Genomic DNA, 26452 nt, shown 5'->3' on the forward strand with positions numbered 1-26452 from the left:
AATAATCAGCCATTCTTTGTACTCAACTATCTGGAAAAAATATTCCAATTGACATGCAGTTACTCTCAATTTCGTAATATAATTGAAATTTCAATATGACCTACAGGTTTTGTAGATTTCTCAAGTCCTAATAGCAGAAAAAGGAGAGAGGAAATTGAGGAGGTAGAGATAAGCTCTAGCAAGCAGTAACTGGATATGCTGATTCCCTAGCTTTCCATAAATTAATAGGTTTAGTCTAGTAAGTGTCACATTTTAAGGATGGGTGAATCAAACAGCAATTTTTCAGACCTAAGATGTTGTCACAGTATTCAACAATGGATAAGTTACAAAAAACCCTATGCTTTTCATGCTATTTCTGTGCAACATGTACTAATTATTGATCAATACTATAGATCACATAGATTAATTAATGAGTGATTGCCATTAGTTATGTATGAAGATACTAACAGATAACAATATTCAGTTCTTCTGGAAGTGGAAGAACCAGGTGAACTGCTAAGCAAAAGCAAAGATAGCTCTGGATCTCCCCTTGCACCAAATTCTCTTGACTAACTAGAATTAGAGGCTGCTTCTGGAAATACTTTTGCAATATCTGAATTTAACTAATACATAAAAAATTCAGTAAGACCAATTAATCTGGGTCTGACGCTTAACCTCGTATACACATTTATAGAAAAATACCTGTATTTGTAGGACAGTGTGAGAAATATGAAAAACATACCACATATCCACACATATAACCCACATTTCAGCTAACACGCTTTTTAAACATACCGGTCCTGACAAAAGCATTCTTACAGAAGCCATGTCCTCATGCCACCTTCATATTCAGGCAAATTGATCAAAATTGGAGGAGAGATGTTGGGGTAAGAAGAGTAGGGAATGGGGTCCTGAAATAGAGAGCTAGAGGGAAAGGTGGAGACAGGGTGTGGGTTCCACAGATCTGAGATAACATATATCCTGAGCACATGCACAACACTATTGCTGAGACACGAGCCTTGTTTGTTTTCTTCTGCAGGAAACTAAAGGCTATATATGTGAAATGTAGTAGGTAGGAACGCATGGTGGCTGTCTTGCAGAGAAACAGCCAGCACATATTGAGAAGAATTAACCTTTCCACATAGCCTCTGCACGCCCAGTCCACACAGTATGCTCAATGTGTGCACGCAGGTTGTGGTTTCCTCATGTACATTTTGGCTCAAATTGGGAAAAAACATCTCATTGAGTTAAATTGGATTAGGACCTCATTTACTGTGTTTGGTTAGGAAAAGCATCAGTATTGTCAGGTGAGCTTTTATTAAGTAACGGGTGTAATTTATAAAATCACAATCTAGAAGTCCAAGCCAATAGAAGACTTTAAAATGTTGCTGCTCTATAGAAAACAGGATTTGCAAAACCTTGTTTGAATTCTTCTTACCTTTTTTTTTTTTTTTTATGGTCTTATTGTAGTGCACATAGTAGCCTCAATACACGTATACTGTACCTATACTCTACTTATGTACTGAATACGTACTATAAATACCACAAAGCAAAGCCATACTTTGTGGTGACACCGGGACCCAGACAAGATATCATTGCACATTAACTTTGTATTAAACTAATTTAAAAATAGTTAAACACTACTAATAAAACAAGATAAATACTAAACATTAAATGACAGAGACTTTCCAGTGTTCCATAAAACCACACCTTTCAGACAAATTAATTATTTGCATCATAAAAAAATGCTAACCATGAAAGAAAATACTCCAGAAGAAAGTAATGAGTAAAAAGCTTTAGGTGATTTTTGATTACATTAAAAACGATTCCCATTATTTATAAAATATGCAGAACTTTGCATCTTAAATAGTGTAAGTTACCTTCAAAAAATTACTTTCTTTTTAATCTTGCAAGAAATGAAACCTTAATTGGGTAGGAAAGTATCTGGAAGAAAGAAAGAAAAAACTACAGCTACCCTCATGTAAGTAGCACAGCATCTGTCAGGAGCTCTCACATACCTTCAGGAAGATATCTCAAATTAAGTCAACATTGTACTTGATTTCAGTGATCAGAGTTAATATTCTGCAAACCTAAACTGGCTGCCTTGTTTATTTCATAGTTTCAATTTCTATTGCTGTAATTCACCTTAGCAAATAAATGGATGTATGAGGGGCTTGCCCTCTGAATAAATAAAATTTAACTTGTCAGGAGCTTCCTTTGCCTTGAATGAAAAACATTTCATTTCTTTGTGATGCTGTTGAATCTAAATCCTGTTGCATGAGACTTAATGAGCAGCCCTGCAATAAAAACTAATGGAGTGTTCCAGCTATATGCCAGCCTGATGAACATTAGAATTACATCTGAGACCAGATGGAAGAAAAGGAAGATGCATTATACAAAATATGTCTTCATTTGAGGAGTAAAGTATTACTCAGTGGCATTATACATTGTTAATAAATTTTCTTTATCTGAAACTATAATTTAATATTTATGTATCTAATTTACATGTGACAAAGTAGCATATTCTAAAATTAGAGTGTAACCAGCAAACTATTAACTACTATAAACAATACCAAAACACAACCCAAACATATTTTAAGGAAATGATACATTTTGGACTGGGGAAAGATTTCAATTGCAGATATTGTTTTAAATACAGCTGTCTTGAAAAAAATTCTTCAAGCTCAGAAGAATTTTCTGCTTAGGGATTCCTGGGTATATACATAAAGACCAAGAGTACACTACCAAAAAGTCCCTTATTGGTTACTAGTAGGTACAGTAATAATACTAAATGCTGAAATTGGGAAAAAAAATCATTTTCAATATCAATGTTATATGATGCACTAGACAATATATCCCCTTTGAGCAGAAACTAGAGAAAATATCGTGCCCTTTATTATCTCTGTGGTTTCTTATGTGTAATAGACAGCGAAAGAATTGCACTTATTGTAACGGTACAGTAAAGTGTTAGATTGCAGCTCACCTTTTAAAATATTAGTGGCCATAATACTTATGATAGGTTGTGCATTATGCAAAGATGAATAAAGATGTGCATCTAAATTAAACAAAAAAACAAAAAACCAAAAACGAGCAACCACTTACAGAACCAACAGTGAGGCTTAACATAACAAACATGCACTAACCCTACACTTATGCAAAACTAAGTTCTTCCAGGAAACTGTAACCAACTGTTGACCTTCCACAAAGGTAAAGGTTTTGTCCCTTGGTAATATGTTTGGACTTTGTAGTTGAATTCCAGTTTATTAGCTCATTGTCTGTAAATGTGCTGTTCCACTGTGATATCCTTTAGCTGCCCTTGAGCTTCTGCAGAATCTGCAATCTTACAGTCACTTTTATTTAAGGTTTTATTAAGCCGCAAAGTAAGTCCCCTTCAGTACTACACAAATAGGCTTCCTTATTCATCCTCTTCAGGTTCCTGTGGTAAAATTGGTGCCTCCTCCTTTAAACAAGCACTAAAAAACCCAAGGATTGTGCTGTAAAGGTGATATTTGCTTTTCTCAGAACCAATGTTGTGACCTTCATCCGGGTAGATCTAGCAGAGGAGAAAGGAAAAAAAGTAAATAGTTTTTTAAAGGCTTTTCAAATATTTAGGGCTCTAATTTTCTTTCTCTGATCTTCAAAATGTTTTAGATGACAACAGGATGATAACATTAGTTTTATGGCATCAAGGAAAGCTAATAAAACTCAAAGTAAAACTCATTCTCTTGGAATTTGAACTTATATAAAACAACTACTGCAGTGGGATCTGCAGAAGTGAAAAAATTTATATTCTCACTTATTGTGCTTACAACAGTTTACTTAGCTGGCATTTTCAACAGTGTCTATGCATCCAAATCCCATTAATGTCAATGAGGATTAATTACCTCACGCTTTCAGGGACTTCTCAATATCCCAGCTTATAAGTGTCCAGTGAAAAGACTTTTATTCATATTTGTACCTATCTTCCTATCTTATCTAAAGCCCATCATCTCTCTTTGCTAGGGTGGATGCGGGCAATTTTCTCTCTTAACTCATATTCCACTGGAAATTTCTCCCAAGTGAGGATGAACAAAAATTTGTAGGCTGAATGAAGAAATCCAAGTGTCCTGGTTTTCAGCTGAGACAAAGCTAGGCTTCTTTTTAGAAACCACCACATCAGGCCACAGGGTTTAGGACAAAAGACCTGTGGTGGCCTGAGGCAAAAAGCTTCAGCTATTTCCTCAAACTCAGGTTATCACAAGGTTACATGAGAACAGTTTAATGGGGATCTTCTGAGAGACCTCTGTCACTGCTGCTTCTTCCTGTCTCCACAGGCCTTCACATCATCTCAGGTGAAATCACAGGGACAGCTGGAACAGATCCTACCTCACTCAGATTTCACACGTAAGGTCCTTTTGCATTCATAAGTGACGCTAACCCCCTCGCTGTGACCTTCCTCCCTGACATGAACTCACGCGCTTCAGTGGAAACTACAGGTTTTCCTAAGGTTCAGGTTTGCAATGTGTAACCTCAGAGATAGTTGGAGGAGTGACCCAAAACCACATCATCCAAGATATTCAAGGAGGTTTAATGCAACCAGAACCCTCAGCCAGAAACATCCGCGTACTCCATGGTGGGTCCCATCCAAGTTTGTATGTCAGCAGCACGCCCTGTCCTGCTCCCCCCAGCCTGGCCCCAACAGCACCCTCACCCTCTGTACAGCTATGGAGAGAGGGAACAGCACTCTTGCCTTTTAATAAATTTAAATGTTGAAAATAAGGAGAAACTAGTTTCATGTGACCCAGTAAATTTTTAGGTGAAAAAGGACTAAAGTAGTGATACTTCCATATTACAAAGGGTGCATGTGGACTCTAAAGCACTTTGTATAGCGTTGTAGGATAAAAGGTGGAAAAAATAAGGATGAGAGGAAGGGAAAAAGCCCAGAAGGACAAGAAGATACATTTCTTGACATCTATACCAACAGTAAGGAAAATGGGATTAAACAGAGTTCTAACTGCAAATTGAGGTAATATTGGTGCACTGTGGTGGGGAAGGTCCTTCTCAGGGAAGAAATAGCAATATGAGGTTAAATGTTGAACCATGTTTATAGGAAATGTCACAGCTGTACATACCTGCATAGTGTAATTAACTCCAGCTTTTATTAGATGTTTAATTAGTTCTGCTGAATGCTGGAAGTGGACTTTAGCTGAAAGACAACAACATTTGGATATTATTAGAAAAATCCAAGCTAATTTGAAATGCTTAGATATTAAACTGCTTTGACTGAAAACATTTCCAGTCTCTGTAATTCCCAAATCTGAAGCTGATTATCTGAAGCAGTGCACAGCCCCACCAGTAACAGTGACACAGGGTGTAACAGCAGAGGTTTTGGAGAAGGAGCTGGAAGCCCCAAGGGAAGTCATGTTTTTCAGGCACTCTGTGAAGACTCCTCTCTCTACCCTTGATTTACACACACTGCGATAGTTTAGAGGTGTGTAAAACCATTCTGTTTGAACATCATGACAGTTTATCATTGTGTTAAAGGAAAGCACATTGGATTTTCTCCTGCTTGCACAGGATTATTACAGCCCACACTTCTTTAGGTAATGCACTATCTGCAACATACCAATAACTTAATCTTTGTGTGGTAAAACCCAGCAACTTCATTACCATGTCCTAACCCCACAGAGCTTAGGCTGCAAGTGGGATGGGTGGTGCCACTACATGAGGTATTAAGCAAGGGCAGCAGGCAATCAGAGTCCTAGTCTTGAACACACTGTATTGTTCAGACATCTATCAGAGACCAAATTCCCTCCAGCGCAGAGTTCAGAGGGGTAGAAATTGCTGCTGCCTTTTACAATCAGCAAAGCCTGAGACCCTCATACCTGCTCAGTCACCCAGAGTATCTCCTCTGTTGCTCTCCTCTCTGCTCTGGGAAGAAACACAGGACAGTATTTGCATCCCTCTGATTGCACTTGGGATGCCTAACACAGGTTTGACAAGTTAGGGCGGGGTGACAGGCTGGTGGGTGCTATCCTCACTGAGCCCACTGTGCATGTAGGCACTCTCACCTCAACCCTTCTCATTGTGAGGTACTGATCCCCCCAGACTGAGGAGTAAGAAACCTCATATTCCACATTGACCAGGAAAATGCCAGGGAAGGAAGTATGCACCTGAACCTGTGCAGAGGAGCTTGCTACAGCACAGTAATTTGTGCCTGCATCAAAGCTTGTTCTTTTGACCTACCTTAGATAAGAAAGTTCAGAAAAGTATATTGCAGTTAAATTTAAATCTGTAATTATAAATCATCTCTCCATTGACACATCTTATGATTCCATTTAAAGTGCCAGAAGTTACTCTGGTTTACTCATTCTCTGTCTTAAACTACTGCTAAAAGTATTGGTGTTATTAAAAGGTTCCCTACAGTTTCAGCTTCAGATGCTTTGTCACTCCCTTGTAATTAATGAGCTCAAAAGTTTAACTTCCCGTCTGGTGCTGTGCTTCACCAACTGTACTGATAATTCTTTCTTCAATTACAGAATCTGTATGTTGTTCTATTATAATTCATGTAATACCTTTCACTAGCAAGACAGTGGTCCACAAGATTTAAAAACAAATTAGAACACTCAGCACCTAAAAGTTACAAATATTCAGTGAAGTGTCATCAGTTTAGAGTCAGAAGTGACAACTGAAATAAAATTAAAAAAATCATATCGGAGGGATAATGAAACTAAAAATGTACTCGTTAGGTGTGTACCTAGTCTGCCTGAAAATGCCCACCTATTAAAAACTCTGACTCCAAATGTAATTGCATTTGAAAATACTTACTATCAGCTGTCCCATGAACGATTAGCAAATTTGCTTCTTTTAAACCGTGAAGATTATGTAATACGCTGGATGCCTAGCAAAGAAACACACACACAAAGGTGTAACTGAATTGCATTTTGAGAGTAGAACTGTCATTTTAAGTTACTTGTTTGCACTAACTTACCTGATAGGTATTTTCCTCTTTTGATGGAATACCAAGGTATCTTTCTGAAAAAGCTGATGCTGTGACAGTAAAAACAAAAACTTGTGAATTAATCAAAATTACTTCTATTTTACTACACATCAGTTCTGATCTAGAGCCAGGAGAAGCTATTTAAGCCATTAAGAAAACAAAGATATGTTAATTTAAAACCAGAATGTACCATTTAAAATAATTTTTAAATAATTGAAAAAAACCAACCCAAAACACACATAAAAACCCCAGCTCATTAAAGTAACCTGGTCTGATTTCCTGTGTATCATAGCCTACAGTCCATAGCCTGTGCCAAATACTTCACACATAGAATGAAATAGCCTGTGATTGAATGACCACATAGTTGATCATTGTAAGGAATTCACCACTAACCTTAAAAAAATAATTCTTATTAAATGTCTTGATTCAGAATGATATAACTAAAGGATTCTTAGGAAATGGGGCACTTGATTGAATTTCAGTGGGAAGTGGGAAATGGGAAACACCTTTGCAAAAATCACTAGTGGTAATAATAATAATGTATCATCTCTTGAATGTTTTGGTAACTGTCTCAGCATTAGAAGCTCTTTCATTTAAAGGAGAGAATAAGACAATGAGATGAAACCTAGTTGATATTGGTACATTAAAATGAACAGTAGCTCCATGAGTAAGAGGTGTTTTGAATAGGCTATCCCACAGGTACGGGGCAGGGAATACTCACCATACAACTTCATATCTGTAATGGGTGCCACCACAGCTCCACACTTGAAAAGCCGTTCACTGGATTTCAGGATCATTGATGTAATGTAGCCACCGTATCCCTAACAATGGAAATATTTCCATTGAGATTTTTGTTTATTCGTTTTTAGCAACAATAAAGGCCATTGTGCTAATCTGATAGTATCATTTTACAGTATGTATTTATATCTCCAAGAATTGCTTTTAAAGGAAATGCAAACCTACAGTTAAGAGTGGATAAAGATCTTATGTGGCCTGGTCATGATCTTTAAACCATGCAATTAGTAATAATGAGTATATTTCAGTTTAAGCTCCATAATTCCATCACAGCAGACTAGCCTATAGCTAATAAAAGATTTGAAAATTACAGAAAAAAACCAAACCAAACCAAAACCCAAAGGTTTGGGGAACACAACCTAGACAGGAACCTAATTTGTACTCAGATTTTATTATATTTAATCTAGATATTTGTTAATTATCAGGATACACTGAACATTTTGCTGAGAGCACAGACAGTATGGGTATGAGGGAAACCTGTCAACTGATTGCAGTATGTCTTCGCCCTGATGCTTAAACCTTTACAGATTGAATCCCATTGCTATTAAAGAGGTTTCTGCTACAGCATTGTCAAATATCTCACAGAGAGGTACAAATCCTGCACTGTTTTGCAGAAATAAAAGCTATACGGAGCCACATAGCTTGATATTACACTAATCTCTGGGTGCACTTTCTGGCCATCAGGCAGCTGTGTTACAAAGCAGGGAGCATGAAGAAACTGGGAGAGATGGGGCAGAGGAGCGGGAGCTCTCTCCCTGCCTCACCACATTTATCTGTCCTTATCACATATCTCTTCATCATCAGCTCTGCAAAGTCTGTAAAACACCTCCCTGGGAAGAGTTGTGACACAAAAGTCATGAAAGCTTCGCTTTGCATGAAAACATGAAAGCTTTAACTCGAGACCACAGATTTCTTTGGAATGACACTGGCAATCCATATCTTTCACCTATAATCATTCTAGACCCACAGAAAATGAAATTCTGAATTGTGAATTCTGGGATCAGTGATTTTCTCATATATTATGGGTTCTTCAAATTTCTCTATTTGCCATATTTGTTTTCCCTTCATCAGTACTGGAAAATTGATTTTTGCAGTTATTTTGTTGTTGTTTTTTCATGTTTGGCACAACACCCTTCAGGAAGAAGAAATCCTGTGACAGGGGAAAAAAGTCTAAACTGCCAGCCAACTCAAAGAAATAATATTGTCCATGAAATGCTCACAGAGTTTTCTCTTGGACTTATTTGAATTGTGCCTCCTCCTGTTCTTCATGTCTAAATACTTAATGAATAGATTATTTGTCTGGAAGAACTGGAATATTTGAAAATTCTTTAACCTTAGTTAAGAAAAATAAGCAAAGAGGAGAGTTATTTGGAATGAACCTATAGTAAATGCTAATAGACACACTAAAGGAAATATGGTAGAATAGCTGGATTTTCAAGGGAGCGGTAGGAACTGAGGTATCCCTTTTCCACAGAAATTCCAGCCCAGGAGGCCCAGAGCCACCCAGAACTGTCCATGTGCAGAAGCAGATTTCACCTAAGAATTTCTGAGTAGGTGCCGGTAACTTGTATAATTCAAAAAGTTTAAGAGAATATCAACTTTCCTCTGCCTCCAGGTTCTCTACTTTTGCCTTTGTTTAACATTCTGTTTGTGTCTTTTCCAGTAGCTCCACAGCACAATTTTAATCCTAGGATACCTATTGCCAGGTTATTTTATTATTTATGCCATATATTCATTAAGAGCTTGGTTTAGTTCTCCTGGGAATTTCCTTCCTTTGTGCTTGTGCCCTTGCTTCCAGCCAAGCTTCCCAGGACAAAAACATCACACAGCAAGATCACATTTTTAGAAGCACTTCACAATGACAATGCAGTTCATACGTCCTGGTGCAAGGATATATGGTGCCTCACTCATTGGCTCGATTTCTGTAATTACAACCTAATTGCCATATTTTCAAGAAGCTGGCTGGCTGTGAAGTTGCAATGTATTTTCAAGCTCTCTTTCTACTTCCGTGAATAAAGACTGAAACTAAAAGGAAAACACAATTTGCTGTCTAACAGTTCAGAAAGGCCCTTGGATCACACATCACTTGGGATCATGTCCCTCACGGAGACAAATGTGATGGCATGTAGGTATTTTCCACACTGTGCCCTTCTGGAGAGTCTTGTTTCTCTTGTGCCTAGTTAACATTACTGATTGCTACAATAATTTTATTTCTGTGTAGTTCTAAAACCTCTTGAAGAACTCCCTCACAGTGTGCGTGAGTCCAGGTTTATGTGATCTGCATTAACAAATTCTACAGTCATCTTATTTTTCAAGCAAAGTGCATATTCTATTTCCATCAGTAAGCCCAATTTAATGCTTAGAAAAGAAAAAAAAAAAGATTTTTTCCTATCACATTGTGGTACATAGTAAAAAGGAAATTAGTTTTAAAGAAGATCTTTAATTTACTCTAAAATAAGCAGAGTGAAGGAAAACACAATTAACCCTCAGAAGCTGTTGAATAATTTTTTTTTCCCTAATTCTAAAATTGACTTTTAAATTGTATGAATTTTTGTTTGACAGTAGAAAACAACTCTGAGAAGTTAACTTGGAAAGTGTAAATATCCCTGAATTCAAAGAAGCATTGAATCTTATCAAATTTCCCTGGTTTTGCTCTTTGCTTTCTCACATTTCCACTTTTGATTCCTCAGTCCTCTTTCAGAAAATAAATGCAGGAACACCATTGTCAATAATATTTTGTGAAAGAAAAGAACATTTGGGGGGAGGCTTTAGTAGATGCGTAAAACCTTGTTTATATGTACGCTCTAAGGTAACTGTCTTATCATGTCACTATTAGGAAACAAGATATTGCTGAATGTCCTATAGAAAATGAGTGGACTTTTCAAGCAGCAATGAAAAAAATTTCTGAGGTCAGAAGCAAGTGAGCAATTTGGGATGCTTAGTGATTTCATTTCAGAAGTAACATTTTCAATCATTTGTGGGCAGAGGATATGGAGAAATTTAGATGTTTATATGCATGTGTACTTTCATATACATTGGTAACAGGCACTAAAACCTGAATAGAAATGTGTTCCACCATCATCTGGTGGAAGGAATCAGCTCTACTTATACATTCTTGGCTGAAAAATCTCTGGCTGCTGCCATACAAACCAAATATTGTTTTCAATGCTACTGATATTCTTGCAATGATAATTTCTTTAGCTCAAGAGGTGTGGCAGGAGCTCAGATCTTTGAGAAAGGTCATGTTCATGTGAAATGCTAATAAAAGCCAATACTTTATTTTCATTACACTTCACAACATTAACTAGTCCTCAGACTGTTACCATGCAGGAGGTAAATATCAGTATCTTCATCTCACATTCAGACAGAGATATGTGGTTGGACTCAATGGTCTTAAAGGTCTTTTTTCCAGTCAAAACAATTCTGATTCTACATGAGTTGAATGCTTTGCCAGAGGCCGTGCAGCAAGTCAGTAGCAGAGGGGGGATGGGAACTAAGGGGTTTCACACTGGAATGCATGCTGCTCTTATAATTGATGACTGGGGGGGGTTTGTCTAGGTACTCCATCATGGTTTGTTGTTACTGTGAGGTCAAAGGCACAAAACATCTTCATTATTAAGATAATAATAATAATAATAATAATAATAATAATAATAATAATAAGCACATTCTAGTTTGTAGAAGCAGCAGCAGTTATGCCGTGTTTCTAACTGATTGTTGCTTTTTAACAGACATCAGTAAAACGCTATTTAGTTTGTTACTAAAGGTTAGGTCTCTGCCTTGTGCTATCTCATGCTAGAGGCAATGACATGCCACACAGTAAAGCTAGCTGACAAAATAGCAACGGTGAGATTTCCAGCAGATGGTGCAAAAAGGAAGTTGCTGACAGTACCACAGGGTAGTAACTCAAGGGTCAGTAAGATATTCAGATATAAAAGTTGTATTAGAAGGTGGTTGTCAATTTAACTGAAGCCCAAATGTAAAAGTGTAAGAAACAAGCTTTCACAAAACCTAAGCCCATATTAAAAATTTCTAAAGAAAGCAGAAGTTTTTTTAACAAATACTTTCTCCAGTAGATTCTGAAAGACAAATACTGTAGCACCATAAGACTGATCTGATTGATCTCAAATACCCATTCTGAGAAAAAAAAAAAATAATATACAGAATATACAGTAAATTGTGGAAGGTTACTTCCCCCCTCTCTTAATAACTAAAATTGTCTTAGGAAAATAGATAAATATATTTATTTATGAACTGACAGTATTTTCTTAAAGAGCCATGAAGATACACCCTACTATTTTTGTACCTTACCTTTCCAAATATACTCAGTCTCTTAGGATCAATGAAGGGTTGTTTCAATAGTGATCTGCAAGAAAAAAAGGGTTTTTTTAAAATTTGGTATAGTAAAATAGTGAATTATATTTGTTGAATCCAGTATGTAAAGAAAATTACTCATACAGTAAGGAACTGTCATACATGCTAATCAGACAGAAGAAAAAAAATCATACCAATAAAAGTGTTATTGCACTGGGAAATGTGATTTGCTTTCTAATTCCTGCTCTATATGGTAAACACTTGGTGTTGGGCTCATCACACCTAACTTTGGACACCTGAATTTGAGCATCTTGTTTAAATTGCCCATGTACAACTGCTCTTCAGTTAGAGGAGAGAAGAGAGACGTCCTCAAAGAGCCATTCTTTCTCATCCATATTTGAAACTTCTCTCAGTCTGAGGAGAATCATCCTCCAGAAATGCCAGGATTTTCCACCAACCAGAGCTTAAACAACTGGCTTTTACCAGGTGCCTAATTTTTTGACAGCTAAAGAAAGGTAAGATGAATGCAACTTCTTGAATCTAGAGAATTATCCAAATAATTAATTCTCCCATCAAGGCCATTAATCAGCAACAGTGAATTTTATACAGAAAAGACAGAATAACCTGAGGGCAAAATCGATCTGCTTCTGAGGAGATAAAACCAGCCGCAGTACCTCCTCTCAGCCAAGGGCATCCTCCTTTTCCCCCATGCAGTGCATCCAAAAAGATGACAGATGTAATTTAGCCTGAAACATCTTAGTATTTGAGCAGAGAGCTCAGTTCTCACAGCACAGCGTATGGCCTGCTTCTGATGGCCCTTTCACAAGGGTGACCTTGAATTGCTCTGCTCAACACAGTCCATTCCTCACCAACACAAACACCAGGAGCACCACTGCCCAAGTATGTTGCGTCAAAGACAGCTGCCTACTCATGCAATGGTTGAAGCATCAACCCTTCTCAAAAGAAGAAGAAAAAAAAAATATCTGGCTTAAAATCTGTCTTTTCTGGAGAATCCCTAGAAGTAGTCCATCCAGACCTTCATATTAGCCATTTGGACATGCGCACTCTGAGTAAAGTGTGTTGTCAAAGCCATGCGTTACTATTCCAAAGATGGAAATTACTCTTTTCTGCAGCTGGTGGATTTGTACGAGTCTAAGAATGATAATGCAAATGAGAAATAACAGGCGTTTGCCCAAATTTTGCTCTCACACTTTTATAACTCCATTTGCTTTGTACGATTACTCCAGAACACTGTGGTGGAAATGAGAGCAGTATCCTATCATATAGACCTAAAATATTGTAAAACTAATACAGTTAAACATTAACGTGTGCACTGCAAGAAGTTTTCCTAAGGAATATAGACAAATATGAATTAGCTCAGATGGCATATTTATATTGCACACAGAAGGACAGCTTGATCAAAGAGAAGCACTAACATAAAAAGCAAACACCTCTTTGATCTTTTATTTGCTGTTTGTAATGAAAAGATTATTGTTTCAAAATCTGCAACTGCATTAAAAATAAACATTAACAGTATTCACTATGCAAAGAAAACATCCTGGGCAGTTTCAGTTAAAAATGCTCGTTGATCAAGGTGAAAGCAGGGTAAAAGAGAAGAAAAGTTTGCACATACGTACTCTACGGCTGCTATTTGGTCCTTCACTTCCACTGATCCCAAGCTTCGGTGGACCTCCTGTAGAATCTTAAGGCCTTGAAATCCACTCCCTCTGCCATCAAATCGAGCTACGATGACATTATCAGAGTTGACAAGCACTGAGTCCCAGTCAATGTGAAACTTATCTGTAACCAACTGGCTGCCTGGAGCTTCATCACTGCAAATACCAACACACCAGACACAAACGAAGACTATTGACAATGTGATGCACTTTGCCGTTCTCCGATATTTTATTTAACCTAGATGGCAGAGTTCAGTCGGTTATGCAATCCTGTTGAATTATTGTCACTTCCATCAATACCATCACATTAGCTAGTGCTGGTATCCCTGCAGTAGTAGTAAGCAAAATAATTTCTTTAACTTTATAAGCACAGTGTTGCACTCTTGCCAATACTTGAATATTCTTTATAGAAAGAAACAGAAAACTAAAGCACCTAGTGCTGCTTACAGGTTAATAAAGTGAACAAAAAAACCCAAAACATAATCACTAATGTCTGGCTGAGTTCTGAGAAGGCTCATGTAGAATTTGTTAAGTCACACTAAACAGACAAAAAGGAAAATTCATTCAGTACCTTGAATACGATTTTGTAGGATATATAATACTATTAAGAAGGATGTCATCTTAGAAAACAAAAATAATTGCATTATTGTATCCTTGAATGGATTTTTTGAAATAGGGTACAAAGAAGACTAAAGTACACATTGGAGAAAATTATATTCTCTCCATTCAAATTCATAGCAAGAAATAGATGCAGGCAGGAGTGATAAGTTTATTTTATGACTTTAAAAAAAGGTGGTTTACAGCAGAAAAGGTGGAATAGAATGGGAGAATGCAGTTTCTAGAGGAACAATAAGCATTTTCTATTGAAGCCAAATATACTATTTTCCTTCCAAAGAAAATAAAATGTCAGTTTTAAAAGGGAAGCTTGTCATTATTTTTCCCCTAAGATAAACACAGAATAAGAGAGCAGGCTACCATGAAGTTGTACAAAATGCAGGCTGCAGCTGCCAGTTGAATGCAAATTAAAATGTAAAAGTCTCTGTGCTGGCTGTATGGAAATTAGATTGGACAGTGTCTGTGGGAATATCCTGCCTAAGGTGAAAGAAAGATGAAGACAGAAATTATTATTTTGCCAAAGAGACTTATATAAACCTGGGGGGAGGAAAGAGATAAAAATCTCCTACAATAACTACTGTCTTATATGTACAATGTGCTGATTCAATATCTGGTTTTGGCTGTGGATAACATAGACCATCTTCAAAGTAATTGCTCTATTAATGAGCAAGCATATGATGAATACATATGTTCTCAAATTCAGTCAGGCCTACCTACACAGTTGCTATATCATGCACTGAAATCAGGATTACTTGGTTACAGACTCAGTCACAATACGTTATGCTTGATTTACCATTATCTTGTACATCAAATTTATACTTGGCTTTATAAAAAGAAAGGAAGGGCATTTTTTTGCTTGCTTAACCAATTCAGTTGTGATTACACTAACTGCTAACAATGCAGAGCAATGAATTTGGAAATACTGATTGTCAAGTGAACTCTGCAGAAAACACATTTCAGAAATATATTGTCATTATTATTTACAATAAGAGCAGGAGCAGAAGAATTCTTTCAATTTCTGCTTATTGTACAGAGGAAGGTTCTCAGAAGCACTCTACATTGACACAGATGTAGTCACAGAGCTTTTACCACTACTTCCAATAGTAGCAGCATCAGACCAGTTATAATTATTTATTTTTAATTTCTTCCAACTTTCCACAGTAATATGTCAGAAATTTCCTTGTCTGGCTAGGTATCTTTCCGAAGGTTTAACATATCCCACACCAGTGAAAATATAATGAGTCAGCCTGCTTCCTTCCAATCTAATATAAGAACAAAACAAATACTGTGTTCGCATTTGTTTTATATATGATATATATCTAGGTTATATGTGCACCTGTGAGTATGTGTGTATATATATATATGTGTGTGTGTGTGTGTGTGTTACATACCTAGACATTTGGGAATAGGGGAAGAACCATTTTATTTGTAAGCCTTTCTCTATACCAGAAAGTGTTTAAAACCAAAAAGGGTTTAAAATGAAAGATGATACACTCAGATAATTTTTTTTATTAAGAAAAGAACAACAAACAGAACCTGGGCAAGATACTCACTGGGTTAGAATTGACAGTGATGTTTTCCCAAGCTCCTTCTCTGGAGGGCATAGCTGGGCTACTTTTAGGTTCAAACTTGAAACACTATACATCTTTCACTCCTGATGGGTTGTTTGACATATTGCTTTGGAAGCAATCTTCCAGTGGCTAATTTATTTCAAGAATGTCCATATAAGTAGTCTGTGACAGACATTTAAAGCCATTTCTATTGAGGTACGTGTCAAAATTCCCATTAGCATCAAAAGGTCTCTTTACTTTTCAGCTGCTACTATAAAATGATACTGATTATCTGAGGTGTGCTTCTGTCCTCCACAGAGACAGCATATCTTCTATGCACCATTTAGGCCCTACTTTTAACCTTTTAAATGGGGCTTCTGCAAGGTATTAATCCTTTATGCAAGTTTGAATATCACCCTGAGGGCCCTGTAACAAAGCAAGTTTGTTACTACCGTGCAATAATAGAAGCACAGCCTGATTAGTGAAGTTTGTCCTGGGATTACAGCTATCTCAAAGGTCAGTTTTTGTTTTATGCTCATCACTACTTACAGCCTAATTAAATTAACTACTGTTCAGTGGTGCCCTCTTCATAGCATTATTTCTTGACCCCACTAGTAAGCCTGGAGAAAGTCCGTGCCATTTATTCTTGAGTTTAATACAAATGCAGAAGTCTTCTTCCCACCTGACTATGGATGGACATAAGGGAACCATGGACTAGCCAAAGTACTGCAGCCAAATTAAAGCCAGCACTGAAAGGGCTATGTGAAGCTAGATGCTCTTCAACATTCCTCAAGGGTTGCTTAATGAGCATCACCTCCAGAGTCAAACAACAAGAATAGAATCATTGAAATGAAGAATATTCCTAATTTTTCCTGATCCATTTCTTTTTTTCCTTGTAAGTGACAGTACTTGTACTTTCCCTTTTTTATTTTTGCTCTTAAGTTTCAAGGCTCAGAGCTGCCTAGTGTGTGTCTTCAATAGTGACTATACTTGGATTATGAGTCCACCGTGGCAGCACAACTGTTGATGACTTGGGCATACTGTGGAAGTTCACCACCGAGGTACCATTTAAATAGACAGAAGCCATCAATAATATACCAATATCATTGACCTTAGTGGGTAATTTGTATGCTTCTTGTAAGGCAGTCACATACATCCCAGACTGTCTGGAAAAAGAAGTAGCTCATCCTAAGTTCATGTATTGCTGAAAAGAGAAGAATCTGATCTTTCAGATTCTGTAACCAAAAGCTTAAATTAAAGTCTCTGTTCATGACTTGAGTGACAACCTACAAGGGATACAACAGTGTTAACAGAGAGGCTGTTGCTGCTGTACTCTGAGCAACACTCCTCTGCCACTCTGCTATCATGACTGCAGCAAAATTTGTTCCATTTAAAAACTAAGTGGCAAGATTTTAAATAGGAATTTCAGAAGTTATAGGGCTGACCAAGCATGGGGGGAAAACAATTTTAAAAGATACGTGACAAATAACTGCTATCATCACTGCTTAATTTCCAGTACCTCTCTTTCTATTTCTGCAAAAAAGTGGATTTGATGCAGCATATGAAAAAGGTAACTTGATAGCAAATACGTGAGAAAGACTACAACTCAGAGGATAAAATCTATGCGAAGAAATATCACTGATAAAAAGCAATCTTTTGCTTTTGGTGAAACTGAGTGGGCAAAAAAGACAATTTTGTAAAACTGGTATAATAAAATAATCCACTTCATTTTCAGATTTCATGAGCATCTCTTTCACAAGCATCAGCTTTCAAGCACACCCATCACTACTGGTCAAAAGTCATGGAACCTGAATAGCCTCTAACATTGAGGACAGAAAATCCCAAAAGTTTTATTTCTGTTCATGTATCCTGTCTAGATACAGCAGACTGCAACTAAAACCAGATAGGGTATTTACAACTTCCTCCTGCAGATATGGCTAAACAAATTAAAATACATCACTAGAAGTGATTCCATTACTAGAGTAGAATCATGTGATAGACAAGACTGAAGTAGACAGCATAGAACAACAAATAAAATTGTTATTCTTAAAATATCTTTCTGAAAACCTTGAGGTTTTGAAAATGCAATTTTGAGAACAACAGATGTAACACTGTCCTGCGTCATCAGAAAAGGAACTGAAGTTTTGAAACTCTTCAACTTTTTCTAGGGAAGATTAAAAGAGCATTTTATTCACATAGCAAGATGTGTATTGCTGTGGGGGAAGTGGGAAAGGGGCTCAACTCATATCCTTTACAACAGATGAAAGGTACACAAGACAGCTATTAATACGCAAAGTGCTACCACACATCAGATCTCGAGTATTTCCCAATACTTGCATTATGCCTCTCTACGTTTCTTCTAGTCTTTTAATAAGTTATTTCCAAAGCTGTAAAAAAATCTTCACTTCCAAGCCTACTGTCTTATCTTGCTATCAGTCCCAAGAGTGTATTAACTAGAAACATAAACAGGTTTGACTGTCTGTGCAAGGCCTAAAATTTTCATAATTTCAGTAACAGGTGAAGTGATTCCTGTTTATTACCAAAATAAAAGAGAGCAAGTAAACAAACAGAAACCTCTTGGAGACAATTCATTGTTACTTTGGAGAATACTTGTTGCTTTTTCCTCCCTCAAAGATCAGAACAATCTCTTCACTGATTCAGTTTTAAAATACCCACTTACCTATTGGACAATTTTAAATGGTGTTAAATAATAAATGCTGACATTTAAGATACATTATCTACAGATTTTGACGGAATGAGGTTAATTACGTTCAAGAAAAAATAAAGAATGATTATCACCTCTCATTTTATTATCCAGATTAAATGCCAGAGTCTTTACTTAATCATTTCCTGTGTGTTACCAAGGAGTGTACCTTCCAACGTTTCTAATGAGTAAGGTGAACCATAACGAGAAAATCAAGGATCTGAAATTCAAACTTTGATCTTAATTATATAGAAAAGAGATGATAATCACTCTTTCAGGCAATTACGGTACACCCCTCTAATCTATAGCTACACTGTATGTATTATATCAGAAGGAAACTGAGTGTGAAATGCATTAGTGGTTTAGGAGAACAAATGGAAGAAAGGAGAGTATTAGAATCCATTCAGCCTTTTATGGCCTATGTATTACAATGCTGGTAAGAAAAATAGTGCTGGCCAATTTGTTTCTACATGACACCTACCTGTTAGACAGTCCAGCCATACAGATGGACATAAATTTTAACAGAGAAATACAATGAACTTCTATTTGAGCATTGCAGCATGCTTTGCAACTGCTAATGGATGAATCTTCAGAGATTCCTTATGACGAATGTTACAAGATATTCAGGGCCTGGTCCTTAAGCTGAGCTTGTGTCTACATGGAGCTACACTCAGTTCACAGCCAGGTTTCATACCAGAACCAGAATCCACTGGTACAGGCTCCCTTCCAGGATTCAGCCTTAACACTCAGACACCTGGGTTACGTGCTGGAAGTTCATATTTATCTGTAGGCATTCTTGCATGAATACAAGAGCCTTATTATAATCATGCACCTTTCATACAGCTACTAGCTTTCAATGATTTGAAAAAAAATTAGCAAATAATACCAGACTTTCTCCCCTTTACCCATTTCCAACTTCTGTTATCGCAATTTTAATCCTTTTGATCCAGAGAGCACATTAACATCACAGAGAAACTGCTGTTGAAAATTTACAGTAAAATTATGAACCTTAGCCACCAAAACCCCACTTTATTCTGAGCCAGTGAAACTAGTCACCAGTGCAAAAATCCTGCAGATAGGGCTGAGACCACACAGGCCAAGCAGATCCTAGCAAAATGTATGACACAGGGAAGATCAGTCTTCATCAGAGGCTTTGAGTGACTCTGAAACAATCACTGCAGCTGAACAGCCAGTTCCAGAGCCTGTTAGATCTTATATGCCATATTTACCCTCCAGCTTAAGGGACAAAGCCTATATGCACTTAGAAGCACATAGAATGCGCTTAACTGGGCATTTAATTTGCACTGCAGAGATATATTAGGTGAATTTCAGGTTTAATCTCACATACTCTTTTCCTCACCTACCTACCTACCTACCTACCTACCTTTCTTCCCGCCCTCTCTTTTTCTTAGTCCTTGTCAAATTGCAGTGTTACTAAGATGGAAACCAAAAGCAACTTCATATTTGCTAATACTTCACTTTTCCAGATATATATCTTCTCTTTATATATACCTAAGTGTATGCTGCCTCGATCAAGATGTTATATAGAATCTCCTTTCCAAAAAATGGATATATAACTAAACCAACATTCTTACCAAGGACATCAGCAAGGATTCTTTTTCAAACTTTCAATAGCTGGAATATAATGATAATAGCACCATAGCTGAGAATGTAAGCAAGACAGTAGGTACAGCTGAACAATACGAAAGGCAGTGGTTGTTGTCAGACACTAATACAATTTCTGTCTAACATTTCCAGCCGTTGGAATGGGGTATTTCTCATTCAGTCCCAACAGTACCACTCTGGGACACAGGGAAGTCAAATATCTGGGAAATTATACCATATATACAACTAATCAGTATTTCTTGTAAAAGCTACGTGTTCTTCTTGGACCTGAATACTATTTTTTTTTTCCCTTGGACCTGAATACTTTTTTTTTTTTGGAAAGCAGTACCTCTGATAATGAAATAAACCTTAAGACGTCAATTTGGAGTTGTGTGGGTCAACAAATTACCCTCTGCACGCTCACAGATTTCCAAGCGTTCTTTCTCAAGAGCTAGACAGAATTTATTAGGCTCAAATAATCATCCCACAGGGGAACCTCCCATAACTTCAGTGACAGTTTTCAGTTTTATAACTCATCTGGGGACATCTTTAAGTCAAAAAAAGGACTGCAGGCAACCTTAGTTTAAAGTCTGTAAAAAGCTGCTGAAGAAGTACAACTTCTTTCTCTTCTAGGGAAGAGGGGGATACAACACATGTGATGTTAACATGAGCCAGGACAGATTTCAAATTTTCAGTTTCATACTTTCATTAGTGTATAGGGTTTTCTAAAATTAACTCCTGTTAAAGCTAACACTGAGAATTCAGTACTGAAAAGGTAAGGATTTGACTTAAAAGAAGCAAAGTCTCCATATTATTCATGTAGACACCACAATGTATATCCATAAGTAGATGAATTTCCTCTTTATCCCATATACACATCATAAAAAACATAACAATTATAAAACTTACCCAGACATTATGACTTGGCCACATTATTCACTCACTAGGTACTGACAACTTTGTTAAGTTTAAATTCAGACCCTGCCTCAATACTGTTCTGAGTTATTTCAACTCTTGATATCTAAAGACATTTCATAATAGTATTCCCTTAGCTTTTTTTTCCTTTTCCTGTAATTTTTGACCCTGGCCTTCTCCAGGCTTCTGATCCTTCCCTCTTGTCCTCTCTAGGTTCTACATGAGTATACAACCTCATATTCTACCATACCTGTATATGGTAGATTATGTATTTACTAGAATACCTAAAAAGGAAAGTGTTACTCTTCTAACACCTCATTGTTTCCTTACTCTCAGAAAAAAGAATAAGCACAAGCATTTGCAACTGACTGTAATGCTGCTGGTGTCAACAGAGGTATACTCCAAATGATACAGCTCTGCTAATGTGGTATTTTCAGGAATTTATCACTGTACCCCTACATCCGTGTTAGCAAAATTCACATAAAATCCTTCCAAATGGGACTGTAAGAAGATCTGTAGGTATAGGAAAGCCCTCTATATCCGTGGCAGACCCATGCTGAGCTCAGGTGGAGAGCAACAAACGATGTGCCCTGAGCTGGCTGTCACCGGTTTTCCTACGCAGGGTGCAGGTATGCTCATGACTGCTCTCCTCCTCTGCTATACATTCTGTAGACATGCAACTTAAAAGATGACTGTCTCTGAAAGAAATACACATACTCTTTCTTTTTAAAAGAACAGCGTAAGTTGCCAGGGAGTTCCTCCTTCTTCCCACAGAGGTTTTCTACAAACATCAACAGACTTTGGATCATGCCTGTAATGCCTTCAGCCACTGATGCTCAAAAGTAAGTTTTTCTTCTTTCCAGTGTTCCAAAGAGCAGTTTTTCTTTATGCATCCTAACTGAGCCCCTCTTTCAAGTTCTACCCATTTCTATCAGGGATAAAACAGAAAAAAAAGGAGCACATGCTCTGAATGAGATCCTCTGTGGGTAGGGATCAGTATGGGGCCAGGAAAGACTGCAGAACTACTCACAGCTACACCATCAGAAGGACCAGTGCATAAAAGTACAATGAAGCAGAGCTAGGTATGAAAAGCTTAAAATTCCCAGGCATCTCTACCAGATAGCACCTACAACAAAATCTTACTGAGAACAAGCCTTTTAATTTATCAACTCAAATCCATGAGGTAATTCTCCTACACAAGGTAAAAAACCATTTTCTATTACAGAGTTAAATGTTTTCTGTGAAGTACTCTTTTATTATTTTGAGTGATTCTATACAGATACTTACATTATTAATAGAAGGGCATACTGGTTTCGATCCGTGAAATCTTTTGGCAGTGACAACTGTAAAGGGAGTTCTTTTAAGAAAAGAGCAAAACATTAAAGGCTGGTAGTTACACAGATGAAAAACAGTAACATTCTAAGAAAGCTTTTGGTTTGTTAAAAAAATCATTTTGCCAAATTTACCGTAATCCTCAATGTGAAGCATTTTAATTTCAGTCCTGGAATTCATTTTCTTAAAACCAGCTTCTTTCAACACAGCATTATTTTCCAAAATATAAAACTCTGCAGAAAACAGGAAGAAGCAGCAAGTTGAAAGGTACAGAGAATCATCACATCAGCGATAAATCAAGATTCAAAAAAAAATTAAAGAAAAAGAGACAAAGTGCAATGATACATCTTGTAAATGAATTCCTTCTGTAAATACTTTTTTATAATGCAACTGCTTTGCAATTCAGGAACTGAGTAATCAACTTAATTCAAAACATATACATCTAGTCTTCAGTAGGCTTTGTTTTTGATAAGCACTAACAATGAAATTGCTGATGAACAACATGACTACTAGTATCCCTGACAAATACTAACAGCAGCTGTTACAGGGAAAAGCTAGTCTGCTGGGCAATATCCTAAGCCTCAGACAGGCATCTTTTTCCAAGCTATATATTCCAAATCAATATTTAGCCAGCACAGCTCTACTTGATCATTGCCTGTCCTTCTCTGTCATATGCACTTCAACCAAGACCATGACTTCAGTTTGGTTTAAAGCTGCAGACAGATTTGAAGCAATCCTTTTGCATATGAAATAATGATTAATTACTTTTTAAAAAAAATTTCTTTTTTACTCAAATTATCAATCTTGCTTCCAAAATGTAGATTCTTTTATTAAACAATAAACTCAACACTTAAGGCCAAAATGGGTAATCAAAGCAGAATGTTTGTTCTGGGCAGTAAACCAAAATGGTATAATTATAGTCTGAGGATGGAATAATTGAAGTAATCCTTAATCATTCTTTTATGAATTGAAGAGGATAATCTAATCTTGCACTGAAACATTAATGGAAAATTATCTCTTTTATTATTTGGTTTCTTGTTTTTACAACAAACAATGTCCCTCTATCCTGACTTGCTCTGTTTTGCTCTAAGATGTTGTAGGTAAATCTCTTTTATAATAATTTACTATCAATCAACAGTATTTTAGACAAGTAATAAAGAGCAAAAGTCTACCTTCACAGAATTGAGTAGCTCTACAGAAGTCAAAGAAATTTCTTTGTGCAGTAATAGCTACCCCTGACTGAGTTGGATAAAACTCTCTCCCCTTGGTGTGGCTATGGCACTCAGCTTTGCAAATACTATCAACAATGACATTAACAAAAATAAAAAGAAAAAAAAGGAAACAAAGTGCAGATATTAATTAACACTTGATAGCATGATACTATTGATCAGTACACTACTTCAGTATGCAATGTTAGGTCCACTGTTACGGATGAATAGTGGCTGGCCCATGACAAAAGGGATACAGACAGGTACAGTTCAGGACCTGGATTCTGTGAAAAATTCTGGGGATAATCTATTGACTGGAGTCACAGTGGAGTTGGAGGTAGCAGAGTTAATAACTAAGTGAGGAAAAATCTGCAGCTGAAGGATAGTCTTCCACTACAAAGCACCTCAAGGAGCCAGGAAACAGCAACAGATTTGGTGTCAATATACAGAAAGCAATGAGTAAAACTTGAAAATTACAGGTACTGAATAACCTCTTAAAAAGCTTTTATTCTATGATTTGCCATCATTGAAAATGTCAGTGGCGTTGCTTTGGAGTTGAGAAATGAAAAAGGAGGACTAAGTTCATTGTATATAGGTCAGATTTTATGATTGATTGTCCAAAGACTGTACCTTACTTCAAGATAATTGGATTGAAATTTTAAAAACTTATCTAAAAATGCAGAAAGTGTACAGTAATAGCAGCATAATTTGCATAGAAACTGAAATGGATGAAGACCAACCTGCCTTCTAATTAACTCAAGTGTAAACAGAAGATGAATGATATGCACTTAGCATAAAACACAGCCGAAAAGCCGGGGAACTTCTTTCCTTACCATTTGCAGGTGTGGATGTTGCTAAAAGGCAATTAATAGAACTTTGTACAAATGAGCCATCTATTAGTTTTCATTTACTTGTAACTGCCTTCCCCTCCTCCATGCTCCCCAGAACAATCAAGGATGATAATAAAATAAACCTATGCCATAAGGAATACTCACTTGCAGTATTACTGGTACTGTGCACGCTAACAACTGGAACGCCTGGCCCTGTTTTGAGGAGAGAAGAAAAATAGTGCAGCCAGTCAGTACTCAGTGTTTCAGTCAATAACAAAGAATGAGAACATCAATGACCACATAAGGCCAGATCCTGGAAGCCCCATACATAGGCTTCCCTTCAAACACAGCAGTAACTCCACTGGTGTCTCTTGGGAAGGACACAGGTCAGACTACAGTATCAACAAAGTGTGAAATGGAAACTGCCTTCTGCCTGTTCAACAGGCAGTCTGAACCCTGAACCTAGAAGGAAGTGGGGTTTTTTTTGGTTTTTTTAGGGTTTTTTTTGTTTGTTTTTGTTTTTTAATTTCCATGTTTTAGCTAGAAGTGAAGAATAAAAAAAAATACAGAGGCACTTAATGGCACTGTCTAAAATATAGCAGTTTGACATTCAGAAACAGTAACTCTAGGTTGACTTCAAAGTGAATTAATGATAATACTCACTTATGTTTCTATGGAAAAGCTACTGAGGTGTTGAAAAACTATTGCATATTTCAATTATCTGTTTAAAAAAATCCTTTGGTTCCTCAGCTCTGGAAGACCAAAAGCATCACGGTTAAATTTAGGTGTAATGTAATCTAATCTTGTTTCATGGTAATGTTAGATACTGTATTTTTACTGTACCACTGAGAAAATAAAAGCACCAAGAATAATTCTCCATGTTATTAAGTACTGTGCAAATGTACAAGATGGCATGTGAAACTGGGATGACCAAACATTCAGCATACTCAGAAGCACAGCTGACATCACTGTCCCTGCCCTGAGTCCCTGCTCTCCCACTAGCGTAAGAAAATGTTGTGATTCCCCCAGATGTTGTGAATTTGTACGTGGGAAACTTAGCTTTATCTCAGTGAGACAAGAGTTTGAATTACATGCAGGCAGTCACTATTGGGCTAGGAAGGATGATGCAGAAAAGCTGAAGTCCCTGAGGATCCCATGGCAGCTGAAGGCACGAACCCTCTGCAATCAGGAGTTCAGACTCCTCTTTTTTGGAGAAAAAAATATTCCCTTTGAGAGCAGTTCAGAGACAGAGCTTAATGTATGTGTTTTGAGTCATCCAGAGGAGGTTGTCTCTCTCAATTAATTATGGCATGAGCCTAGGGAAACTTAAATACCTGAAATAAATATCATGATGCCATTCACAGCCTCTGACAGCCTCCACTGAAGATTTTTATCAATTTCATTCTCTGCCTCAAGGGAGACCATTGACAAAAATCTTACAGGTAGATTGCAGACAAATCAAAGCTTTCTGCCTTAGCTCTTCAAAAGATAATTTCTTCAGCTGTCTCTTTCACTTTTTTTTTATTTTTTTTTTTTCCCCAGGTCTTTTTACTTCTTCTGAATTTGTCATTTTGCCTTGAATTCTGCTTTAAGAAAGACAGGTGTTGGAGGTGAGATCATTGGCATTTTCCAGGCCAGATCTATTTGTCATACTAAAAAAGATGGAAAGATGATGACAGATTTTGAAAAAGGGAGATTACAGTAGATTAAAAAGCCGATAAGAAAAGAAAAAGACAGACTTGTGTAACAGACATTGTGTTACAGCTCACCAGGACTAAGTATAGCTCATGGATTTCCCATTGACCCCCTATAACTAGCACTAAATCCACAACTTATTTCCTGCTGTATAAAATGGGAAAAACAATTACTCCCTTTGTGAAGTATCTTATTTGAGCAGAGATTAACATCTGTTAGTGTTTATGAAGGAAAAATCCACAAACAATGTGAAAA

The 26452-nt window shown here is 36.9% G+C and overlaps 1 protein-coding gene across 1 annotated transcript in view; it reads right to left on the bottom strand.

Moving 5' to 3' along the window:
- Positions 1-2424: 2424 nt before the first annotated feature.
- Positions 2425-26452, bottom strand: part of DPP10 (dipeptidyl peptidase like 10) — a 90624-nt gene continuing 66596 nt past the window's right edge. The window contains exons 14-23 of the mRNA XM_010166402.2: positions 24668-24715; positions 22599-22697; positions 22420-22489; positions 13705-13899; positions 12065-12119; positions 7680-7779; positions 6950-7008; positions 6787-6859; positions 5091-5164; positions 2425-3532 (exon numbers count right to left, since the gene is read on the bottom strand). Of these exons, the coding sequence (XP_010164704.2) occupies positions 3395-3532; positions 5091-5164; positions 6787-6859; positions 6950-7008; positions 7680-7779; positions 12065-12119; positions 13705-13899; positions 22420-22489; positions 22599-22697; positions 24668-24715 (911 nt within the window). The 3' untranslated portion in view covers positions 2425-3394. The remainder of the gene's footprint in view (positions 3533-5090; positions 5165-6786; positions 6860-6949; positions 7009-7679; positions 7780-12064; positions 12120-13704; positions 13900-22419; positions 22490-22598; positions 22698-24667; positions 24716-26452) is intronic.

Source organism: Antrostomus carolinensis, unplaced genomic scaffold (assembly GCF_000700745.2).
Source record: "Antrostomus carolinensis isolate BGI_N321 unplaced genomic scaffold, ASM70074v2 scaffold19674, whole genome shotgun sequence".
In the NCBI taxonomy this organism is placed as follows: Eukaryota; Metazoa; Chordata; class Aves; order Caprimulgiformes; family Caprimulgidae; genus Antrostomus; species Antrostomus carolinensis.